Source organism: Hakea prostrata, chromosome 7 (assembly GCF_041222555.1).
Source record: "Hakea prostrata isolate BN-2017 chromosome 7, UWA_Hpros_2, whole genome shotgun sequence".
In the NCBI taxonomy this organism is placed as follows: domain Eukaryota; kingdom Viridiplantae; phylum Streptophyta; class Magnoliopsida; order Proteales; family Proteaceae; genus Hakea; species Hakea prostrata.
This window is the reverse complement of record NC_142606.1, coordinates 14,202,542-14,213,944: the sequence shown is the minus strand read 5'-3', so window position 1 is coordinate 14,213,944 and position 11,403 is coordinate 14,202,542. Positions and strand designations below refer to the sequence as shown.

At 37.6% G+C, this 11,403-nt stretch overlaps 2 protein-coding genes and 1 non-coding gene across 3 annotated transcripts; 1 reads left to right on the top strand and 2 right to left on the bottom strand.

The window, feature by feature from the left end:
• Positions 1-775: 775 nt before the first annotated feature.
• Positions 776-5,109, bottom strand: LOC149010002 (calcium-dependent protein kinase 17-like). The gene is made up of 8 exons (XM_089160489.1): positions 4,410-5,109; positions 2,757-2,900; positions 2,514-2,666; positions 1,946-2,061; positions 1,531-1,698; positions 1,294-1,421; positions 1,079-1,178; positions 776-868 (listed from the first exon to the last, which is right to left on the bottom strand). The coding sequence occupies exons 1-8, from the start codon at positions 5,107-5,109 to the stop codon at positions 776-778; spliced, it is 1,602 nt and encodes a 533-aa protein (XP_089016615.1).
• Positions 5,110-5,997: 888 nt separating this feature from the next.
• On the top strand, positions 5,998-6,070 carry TRNAA-CGC (transfer RNA alanine (anticodon CGC)). Its single transcript has one exon. It is a non-coding gene; the product is annotated as a tRNA-Ala (tRNA).
• A 2,348-nt stretch (positions 6,071-8,418) lies between these two features.
• On the bottom strand, positions 8,419-8,892 carry LOC149010000 (protein AGENET DOMAIN (AGD)-CONTAINING P1-like). Its single transcript, XM_089162389.1, has one exon. It carries the CDS (start codon positions 8,890-8,892, stop codon positions 8,419-8,421), a length of 474 nt encoding a protein of 157 aa, XP_089018515.1.
• Positions 8,893-11,403: the final 2,511 nt, after the last annotated feature.

The following is an 11,403-nucleotide window of genomic DNA, read 5'->3' as shown; positions in this document are numbered from 1 at the left end:
ACTTTTTTTATTTTGCCCCTTTTTTCTTCCTTTTTTTTTGCTTCCCAACCTTTTCTTCTTGCCCTGTTCTTGTCTTTTTCTTTTTTGTTTGGTGTTGTCCGGCCTTAAATTTCAAGAAATTTATAGTGCTGCTTTGGAATCTTTGGATTGTTCTCTGGACATCGATCCCAACATTAGAGTTGTCCTGGAACATTCAGGCAGCCATCTAGTAGGTTTTGCAAATGATTCTACATGACTCATTGTAATCTTTTTTTCTTCCCATCAAGATGCATTTCTATTTTATCAAGAAAACAGGAAGAGAACCATGGTACATAACCTGTATCAGTCTGACACCGAAGAAATACAATACCAGCACACCCTCCCCCACCATCCCCCTCCAACACACAAATACGCAAACTGAAAGGAAGAGAAAGAAAAAATGAGACTGAAAAACTATAGAAGTAAACTAGAATCCTACGCATTAATTAGAGTCTGTACCTTCTGAATGTTACAATGTTTTCTGAGGCGAAAAAATTTAAAGGTAAAATTAAAAAATTGCAAACCAACCCTGCAAGCTCTTAATTTACAAATGGTGCTGTTCATATCCTTTCCCAATCCCAATTCCTCCCTTTCCTCCTCTTCAAATATTATACATGAGTGATCACACAAATTGTTGAATTTTCAGAGAGTCACAGCTTATCCACCATGACAACATCTGGAGATTATACATAACATCACACAGAACCATTCCAATTGGCATATTTTTTCTCTTGTTATAGACGAATGCCACCCCGAATCAAACAAATACATCGCGCCGCTTCTTCATGTTCACTTCAGGGTTCCCTTTTCTCATCATTGCAACGAACTCATCGTAGTTGATCCGACCATCCTGCAGTAAATAGAAATGTCTGTAAGAATCAATGGATTCATAGACAGTTGATATAGTCATTGCTTGCTGCCAACCCTTAAGCTATGCTTTTAACATGTGAGAATCAAGTGGTAGTTCCTTGTTATAAATACAATTTTCCTTGGATTTTTGTTACCATTTGGTGTTTTCTCTGAGAATTAAGTATTCAGTACCACAGGATTTCTTGCTTACATTGTCACTATCAACTTCAGAAAGTATTTCCTTGATGTCTCTCCCATCATGCATGCCAAACTCGCGAAGAGCTTGCTCCAGTTCCTCTGTTGTAATGTACCTGATTGAAAGAAAAGAAAAGTACCATCAGTGACTTGACAAACTTCAACATGCCATGTTTAGTATTTTCACATGATTTTCAAGGTGTGGTTTTTTAAGTTACTATTGTCACATACCCACTATTATCTTTGTCAAAATACTGGAATGCAGTATATAGATGCTCTTCTCTGTCCATTCTATTCAGATGCATCGTTGCTGTGATGAACTCATCATAGTCCATGGTCCCATTGCCATCTGCATCAGCCTGTTTCAAAAGGAAATAAAATGTGATAAATTGGAAAGAAACCACTACCTATATGGTTTCAAAACTGCAAGAAGTTTTATCCATTAATAATCATACTTTGAGAACTTACAGCTTCCATCAGTTGTTTAACTTCATACTCTGATAACTTAGTTCCTTGCTTGGAGAGTCCCTGTTTCAGCTCTTCAAGTGTTATAGTTCCACTATTATCAGTGTCCATGTTCTTGAACATTGCCTTGAGTCCCATGATTTCTTCTTCTGAGAGGCAACCTGATATAACCTACCAAATTCAAAATATGTAGTTCAGTAGAATAAATATACTGAAGTAGATTGTTTTCACTAAAAGATCTTTCAGGTTCAGATAATAGCCGTTGCTGTCTGAACCAATAATAGCTTGTGACATTATTCAGTTTGTATAAAACCATTGATGGTTGCAGTTGTATTTTATCACAAAAGATTCAAATTTGATGATTCTGCACCAAGACAAGAAACTTTGTAAGGAGAATAATTTGAGGTATGAAATATACCCTTAGAGCAACTTTCTTGAACTTATTCATTGCTCTGAACTGTTTGAGCCTGCTTAGAACAGCATTGTCAAGCGGTGTATCAGGAGCATCTCCATCTTTCTTGATCCATGGGTGATCTGTAAATCAACTTGATTGGTTAGCAAGTGTATCACCTTCCATAATCATGCACCTAAATACTTAAAGCAAAGTTGGCTTTTCTGGTCGCATGAAAAGACAACAACATGCCAGCTTTGTTTTCATAGCCCAGGTTATGGCTAGCTTACCCAAATGGAAAAAAACTAATTAAAAGCCATTCTACTAAATTTCTTCTTCAATGTGATCATAGGAACTATGCATATTCTTTAAGACGAAGCATCTCACTCTTGCATCAACGTTGGTATGATGACATTTTTTATTTTTATCAAGAAGGGTGACATTTGAGAGTAAGTTTTCCCCCCCTAACAGAACTACCCAACTACAATTTAGAGCTACACACATTAGTATATAGCAAAGATCATACTAGTTATTTTCAGAACAATAATCTTCAACATACTGTATAATAATTCTTGAGGAACTGAGTCATACTTACCAAGAACTTGGTATGCTGTCAACCTTTGCCCGGGATCTGCATGTAGCATCATCCTGACAAGATCCTTTGCGCCAGATGAAATTGAGGGCCATGGCTCACTTGTGAAGTCAATATGACCACGTAAGATTGAATTGAAAATTCCATGCTCGGACTCTGTTCATTTATTCGGAGGCCATGATTAAAGCAGTAAAAGATAGAAGAAAGGAAAAGCAGCTAACGAAATGTACAGAAAGAGAATGTCACCAGCCCAAAATGGAGGAACTCCACAGAGAAGTATATACAACATGACACCGATACTCCATATATCTACTTCTGGTCCATATTTTCTCTTCAAGACTTCAGGTGCAATGTAATATGCACTGCCAACAATGTCTTTGAACACTTCACCTGTAAAAAAGTATCAAACCAATAGTTGAACTGAGAATTTCATCGACAAATTTGGCATCCTTTAGGGTCATGTTTGGTATTCACATAAAAAGGGGTGGGGAAGGTTATACTTCTATCCCACAGCTTGACATACATTTGCCTTGCTTGAAACGCTTATAACTAGTTTAGAGAAGCATTTCATTCTTACCAGAAACGATCATGAAGCTAACAGAAATCGAAATAAGGTAATTATGCTTTGAGTAAGCTTCAAGTAAATTACCATTTTCTCTTCTTAATTTCATTTGGAATTTAATTTTTCTAGTTTCCTCATCTAAGTTAGAATTTCAGTTACTCTGGATCCAACCCCTAAAGTTTTGATGTACTCCTTAGCAATACAACTAAAGCAGCCTAATCAACAAATTCTGAGAGTAGCAACTTCTAGGCAGGGGCTGAGCCAGGATTGAACATTGGGGGGCCGAATAATAAATCTAGATCACCTCTTTGTAGGAGGAACACTAATATCTTTTCATCATATATATTATGTAGGCCAATGTGGGACCCACTGTGGGTCCCACCTCTAAATTATTTTATTATATTCGGACGCAGGGTCCACATTTAAAATTTAGGTAAATTAGTATAAAGACTAAAATATATATAACACGATTATATTGGAATTATAAAAATATATTGAAATAAAGCATAGGAGCTAAACTTGTGGGAGAAAAATTTTAAAAATCCTAAAAGAAAAAAATGTGGAAAAGAAATTGTGGGAGAAATTGTAGAAAAAAAAGATATATTTGAAGTCTATCAACTAAACATGGGGAAGCAATCAATTTCCATAAATTAAGTAAAAAGAAAAAAAAAAGTCAATGATTAGGATTAGATTTAATAATATTAAGCTGAAATTCTAAACATCCAACTAATAAAACTTTAAAAAAAAAAAAAATTGTCAATGGTGGGTTAGTAGAGCGGTAAAAAGCCCAGACTCCTAACCAACGGGGTTGGTCCAAGTGGTAAACAGTTTGGTCCGCTTAAGCAAGGTTCCGGTAACGAAACCTTGTGGATGCAAAAAATCCCCGCTGGAAGACTCACCCACCACAGCTAGGTGTGCGACCCGGGTCGAACACCGGATTAGTCAGGGCAAAGCCTTGAAAACCGGGGTTGGCAACCAAAAAAAAAAAAGCCCAGACTCCCAACTTCTAATGTTTTGTTAGACGTGTGAGAAAAAAAAAAGAGAGAAAAAATAAAAAATAAAAGAGGAGATTAGGAGAAAATAAATAAGAATGAAAATATGAAAAAATAAATAGAGAGAAATTCATAGATTGTTACTTAGTTTTTGATTAGCATTTAATTTTTTTATTTCTTAAAACTGGTGGATTAATGGTAACTATCAAATAATGATTAAGAACGACATCTATATCCATCATCTTTATTCTTAAATTTTTATTTATAATTTTTTAGGAGAAGGGCAAATAGAGGTATTTCACACGAGATAAACAAGGAGGAGATGAGATATGAGCTATTACAAACCTTCTTTAAAGAACACAGAGAGACCAAAATCCGTAGCCTTCAAAGGAGAATCCTCCTCCTTGTTCAAGAGAAGGAAATTTTCTGGCTTGAGATCCCTATGGACAACTCCCATTGAATGACAATTATGAACGATCTGTACAATTGTCCTCAACAACGAAGCCGCTGCACGCTCTGTGTAATGGCCCTTGGCAATAATCCGATCGAAGAGCTCTCCACCGGCGCACAATTCCATCACTAAATGCACCGAATTTTTATCCTCATAAGCTCCTTTCAATTCAACAATGTTGGGTTGACCCGTTAAATGGTGCATGATCTGCACTTCCCTCCTAACATCCTCAACATCCTCCTTATTGACAAGTTTACGTTTTGCAATTGTCTTGCAAGCAAATTGCTCACCAGTAACCTTATGGGTACACAGATGGGTGATTCCGAATTGTCCCCTACCAAGCTCTTTCCCTATGTTGTAGGTTGCCCTGACATCTTCCATTGGCCTTCCTAAGACATGACCCAAGGGGGCGGCAGGCTTCGACTGCTTGGCTGGAGGTTCAGGGGTGGGTGGTGCGGCAGCGCTTGAAGTCTTGGGAGGGATATCTTCTGGAGCATCATTCTCAACCATTGGAGCTTCATTGTTACCTGAGTCTGTTTCAGCCTTCTGGGCTTTAGAGGTTTGCTTATTGCCATGGGAGAAACAATTCCCCATGGTAGAAGGGGGAGGTTGAGGAGAGGAGGAGTCAGATATGAGAGATTGGGGTTATGGGTTCTGAAGAAAGAGTTATTTGGAGAAGGAGATAACATGTATACAGAACCTAACCAAAACAAGGCAAAATCATGAAAAGGAGAAAAGAGAAGAGGTTGGACTAAAGAAGAATTATACCGGAAAAGATTGATGGTAGGGCATTGATGTGAAGATTTTGTTTTGAAATGGGTTTGAAAGAGTCGTTGGGTGCAAAGTGGGGAGTTTTCAGGTCGGAGATGAAGAGGGGTTGGGAGCATTTGGCGGGAATCAACAGTTTTTTTGTCTTCTGGGGTTTGATTAACGGCTGGGGGAAGACAAGAAAAAACTGGAGTGAGATGGTTCTGGGTTGTCTGGGTTGGGCCTCCCTGTCTGTTTTCAGATTGACGGAAGTAGCCCTAAAGAAATGTCGAATTTCAATTTTGTTCATCGACAAATCGAGTCAACAGTAGTTGGTGACCTCAACTGTCCTATATTTTAGAGGTAAGCTCCCCTCCTATATGTATGACGGAAAGATATAAGGAGGCACCATTCTCTACGCGTGAGGATAGAAGACTTAAATTCCATTCTTACGAAGAGCCCACTGTGGAGGCAATAGTAAGTTTTTGGTTGGAGTGGATGAGGAAAATCTACCATTGGAGTGTACTTTCTTAATTATAAATGAACTTCTCGTGAGATAATCCATCAAGGTCGTCAACTACGGAATCCAAGTTTTAAAAGATTCTCTTGAAATAACAAAGGGGTGTGAGAAGAAAAAGAGATAAATACACAGGGTTCAAATAATTATTAATCTCATATTTTGATAAACATTATTGATTTTCTATTTAAATTATTAAAGACAACTTAGAGACATACGGGGGTGTAGCTCATATGGTAGAGCGCTCGCTTCGCATGCGAGAGGCACGGGGTTCGATTCCCCGCACCTCCACTGAGGATTTTATTTGATTTATATAACCCTTTTAATTACCCTTCTTGATTTACCGATTTTTCAAAGTCTTCCTTTATGTTCTTTACTCATTTTTCAAAGCTTCTTGATTTTACCTCCACTGAGGATTTTACTTGAATCTGAATGAAGCCTCTTTCTTCTTCATGTAATTAATGTGGGTGGCTTTTACACACCACATCGTGCCATCATCATTAAGCGGTTGTTTTCTTTCAACCACCATGTGGATTTCTTTCTTATCTACTTGGAAGTTGGAATGACCATGACTTATATAATACTTCTATCCAAGGTTTAAAATATTCACGATACCATACAATACTAGTCAATATGTATCCATATTTGATCAAACCAATACGACAATACTCGATACAGGAGGATACGTCTCTTAGAATCACCTGACTGATACGATATTCGATAACAATACTTTAAACCTTGCTTCTATCTCACACTTGACACCCCCCCCCCAATTGGAAGCATTTGCTTCGTTTTTTATGGTCAAAGAAATTCTCGTCAAATAGAAGATTTGTGTAACAATTATTGCCAAAGAAAAATTTTGACATGCTCCCCACAGTTTTTTTAGTAAAATGAGCAATCATTCATTAACCAGTAAAGACAAATACAGAGTCGATCACATGTTAGCACAAGGTGCATACATCCAACACATAGGAATGGAATTTGATCAATCTAACCATACATGTGATAGACAAGGTCTTTCAGACTAGGGTATGGGCAAGCATAGAAATAATAGAACGAATCCAAGGGAGACATTCTACCAATCTCGAGCTCTATGTGGGCAGGACACTAACCATTCAATCTCTAATTGATAACCATCATATCAGTGTCACTTCAAATAAGATTTACTAGTCGAGATATGTGTGTGTCATGTCGTCATTCAAACTTGCTTGAAAAACAAAAGGACATTTGCCTGAAGAAAAGCACAGCTTCCCAAGGGTGTAGCTCATATGGTAGAGAGCTTGCTTCACATGAGCACAGAATTGGTGAGAGCTTGGGCATCTAATGTAAGAAAAAATATGTGGACTACAAACAAGTGAAAAGGTATAGATAGGCAAATGAGAAGCCGGTGAAAAGTGGAGGAGGAGGTAAAAAGCAATGCCAACGCAGGTTGTTCGGTTGGTAAGGCCAACACCTTTTAGTGAAGATGTCATGGATTCAAACAAAGGTGGTAGAAGGTCAAGATTTTCAAAGAGGCGGAAGATCTTCCAAGATAGGCTCTTTCTTCGCGCATATTCCTCACATTAATGTGTCAAAGGGACTTAGTCACTTAGGGTTTTCAAGAGACTCTATCTCCGCATATTCCTTGCGCTTAATCCATGGGTATGGCAAATATAGTGCAGTACTCTAAGCTTCTCTAGTTATAGATCATTCTATCAATAGGCTCATACTTTGGAGGGTCAATCGAAGGATGACCTGCTTTCTTTCCCCTTACTTCCCAAAACACAATTTAATCCGAAAAGGAAGCAAACACTAAGTTTTATTTCATTTCTCTAATAACATTCCTCACACCTGCACAACCTTGCTAGCTTACCTATCATTTAAGCAAGGCTGAAAGCCTGAGAATAAGATGGTCGCAAGCCAGTATTAGAAACACTTAACTGAAAATGTCACGAAATGTAATCCATCTTTCAATGGATTTCAAACCCCAATACTCTTATCTTCATAAATTTCTATTTTAGAAACCTCCCACAGTAGCTTCCACATGCTACAAAGTCATCCAAAAACTTTTTTTTTTTATAAGGATGAAGATATTAAACCTCTAGTGAAATTCTCAACTATTCCATGTCTCCTAAACTACATTCTCATCTTGCTGTGTGTGAGAATTGGTGCTCACGATCATGGTGATTCCACTCACGATGTGTAGGGAAAACTACTCTCTCACAAGTAGCAGAGAAAGAAAAAACAAGTAGAAGAAACATCTCAATCTTAGAATATCTTTGGTTAGAAGTCTACGGCTCTACCTACCTTACTTTCCTTCTTTTTTCTCCTACAGTGAATGGGAATCATATCAGTATGAACATGCGTATCTGATAAAGATTCTACTTTAAGTTTAGAGGGAGAGAGATCTATAACATCTCAACTAATTAATCAATTCAGCTAATTGATACAGCAAACACATAGAAGTTCAATCACAGGTACCTACACAGGTGAAACAATAAAGTTTTGAAGGGATATCTGGGCAGCAATCTCTAACAACACAACCACCGCGGCTCAGGGAGATCTAGAGAGAGAGAGAGAGAGAGAGAGAGAGAGATCAACAGCACCCACCCATTAAAATTCATTATAGAGCAAAGAACTCAAAGCCCAGAAAACCCCCTTCATCGGGAAGAAATCCACCTGCCGTTCTTCCACTCTTGATGAACCCTTAACTGAGAAAAGGGGTAATCAATCTCATCTCCAGAGGGGAAGTAGACATAATACTTGGATTTATCAATAACGGTGACCTGAGAAGAAGGGTCTACAACTCCATCAAATTGGGCATAGTACTTGGATTCATCGATTTTGGTTATCTTCCCAGCCCACCAACCATCATTATCATAAGCATCCACTACATCGTTCAATCGGAACTCAGAAACTCTAATTTCAGGAGGTCGAGGCCTTAATTTGCTGCAATGGACCATCTCTCTCAACCAACTCGATTCGTCATCAGTTACCAATGTCTTGTATTCAACTAAAACTTGCTTCTTTTCCACCGAGAGAACCTTGGCTGCATAGTAGGAACCCTCGAAACCTTCTTCGTTGCTGAAAACTTCGACTGAATCACCAACTCGATAAGCCATAGCCATAGCCATAGCTGCTCGTTATTGACTGGGTTTCTCTAAAAGGGCAAGATTGTTGATCTATTGAAAGGAATTCGAACAGGGTTATGCCTTCCGAGAAGAAACGAGAAAAGCAAGGAAGAGGGCAGAACCGAAACCGCCAAATGGAAATCAGCATATCTGCCTTTTATTCGGTGGGCGGGCGGTTGGGGATATTTCTTTTCGTTTTTGAGCGAACAATTGACTTTCAATTTATTAGTTGTCACGTTTCATCTTTCATTCTTTGAGTTAGAAACTTAGAATGTTCTTGGATCGTTGTGGGTCCGGATCACCCACGGAAGATGAAAAGTGAAAAACAATGTGCTTCTCTGGGTTTTTTTCGTCGCATAATAACAGTGAGGTTCATGTAAAAATCGTTTGTGTCCCTATATACCACTTTTGTTCTCCCGTATTTGGATAAGTAATCCTAGCTCTTACCGGATAAAGATAATATATAAAGTTTTCTTATCTTTATCTAAAGATGTAGTTGACTAGTTGACTTGCATGTATGCTGGTTGGGAGGAATCTTAGTTTCCAAACAAAATGTGAAAAGGAAATTTCTATCTTTCTTTGTTAATTTAGGGGGATAGGTCCTGTATTGGGTAATGATTGAAAGATCAGAGTGTAATGTTAGTAATCCTCATCCACAAAGGGTAACTTGTATTAAGAAAAGATTTCAAACTTACAATGTGAAATATATCTTACCATTGACGTCCTCCTCTACAATTTTAGTTAGTGCATTTGGTTGAGACCTAAGAAAAAAAAAAATGTAGAATCAAACGCTTGTTGTTGCTCAAAAAGTTTAAATTTGGGAATATGGTACTACTAATATTTCCTTATTCCATAGCCAATAAACATCTCGGTTCAAGTTTGGATCTGGGTGGACCTAGGACAACCTCAGCACAACCTAATGAGGTCCCAATAGAAAATAAGTCATTTATAAAGATTGCAAACCCAGCCAAATAATCAACACCTACATTAAGCTCATGCACTAGATAGTGGAAATTAAGCACATTAGCGAAATTGTTTAACCAAGTCACGCATGTCACTGTTGAGAAATGCCATGCCAGCATTGTTATATCAGCCTCCATTAGTTTTGATGATAACAAACACAAATTACTAATGTCTATATTAAGTTATGTTTGTCCAGCTCATTGCTAAAGTGGACTAATTCCAACTCATTTGACCAAAATCACCGGTTATTCAAGCCCAAGTCAAGATCAAACAATCTTGGACAAAGAATCAAAGTCGAGATGAATATCAAGTTCAAAGCACAAGAAGATGCGAAGATCAAGTCAAGAACAAGACTTAGATGCATTTAGGACTTAGGATACATTCACATACACTCATATATAATCACATTTAATGATATGCATATCATGTCACTAGACTAACCTAGGACATATTAGGAAAGTGTATGAGGCTTAGGGTTGACCAAAAAGACGAAAAACCTAGCTAAAGTCCAAGTCCCAAACTTGACTGGACCACTGTGCTATAGACGAACGACCATTTGGTCACACTAGGCAAGACATAATTTTCGTCTGGCTAGACGGTGCTCCGTCTGGCTTAGACAAGCTAGACAGACGACCGTCTGACCAAATGTTCGTCCGTCCGGTCCTGACTTAAGTCCAACGACTACATTTTAACGGATAAAATTTTAGACTAAACTCCATCTGGAGTAAAAATTTCACTAAAATTTTATATCCGTTGGGAGGTTGGGCCAAGTAATTGATTGATTTCTTTACAAGCCCAACTACTCCCCATTTGAGAGTTTCTACCTTGTCTACTGAGCTATTACTCCCTCACAACTCTTAAAGCTATCATTTGGTGAATTAGCATTGACTACTTGCCTTCCAAGTCCATCCAATTTTGAAGGACATTCCAAAGTTGTCAATCAAGTTCATTAGAGTAAAGCTTGGAGTTATTGAAGGTCATTGAGACTTCTTGGTGGTGCATTTCTTATCTTGAGCATATATTTTTCATTACATCACATTCATACGAGGGGTAAAGTGTCACTCCCCTTATTAGGTAATATCCCCCACTTCTTCAAATGTATTGATTATTCAATTCTAATATAGGTTGATTAGAATTAGTAGAGGGTGTTCTTACCCTACTTAAAACAAATATTGTAAATGTTTCTTTTGCCCTAATAAACATAGATAATAAAGGGTTTGATCTTTACCCATTGTATTGAAAGAGAATCACTAGTGAAATATTCTCTTGAGACCAAGAGAGGAGTGGACGTAGACTTGTAAAATCGAACTACTATAAATACTTGTCTTGTGGATTTATTGCATTATTTAATTATCATTTTTTTTTTGTAGAAATTTAATTATCATTGAAATACACAATTTACTTTGTATTTGCAATTAAATCAAAAAATTAGGCAAGTCTACTAGTTGCAACCTATTCACCTTCCCTTTAGGTTGTATTAATAGTCACATATCATTTCTGCAGCAATATCAAAGAGCATTATACTGTCCCAAAATCATTGTGATAGCATCA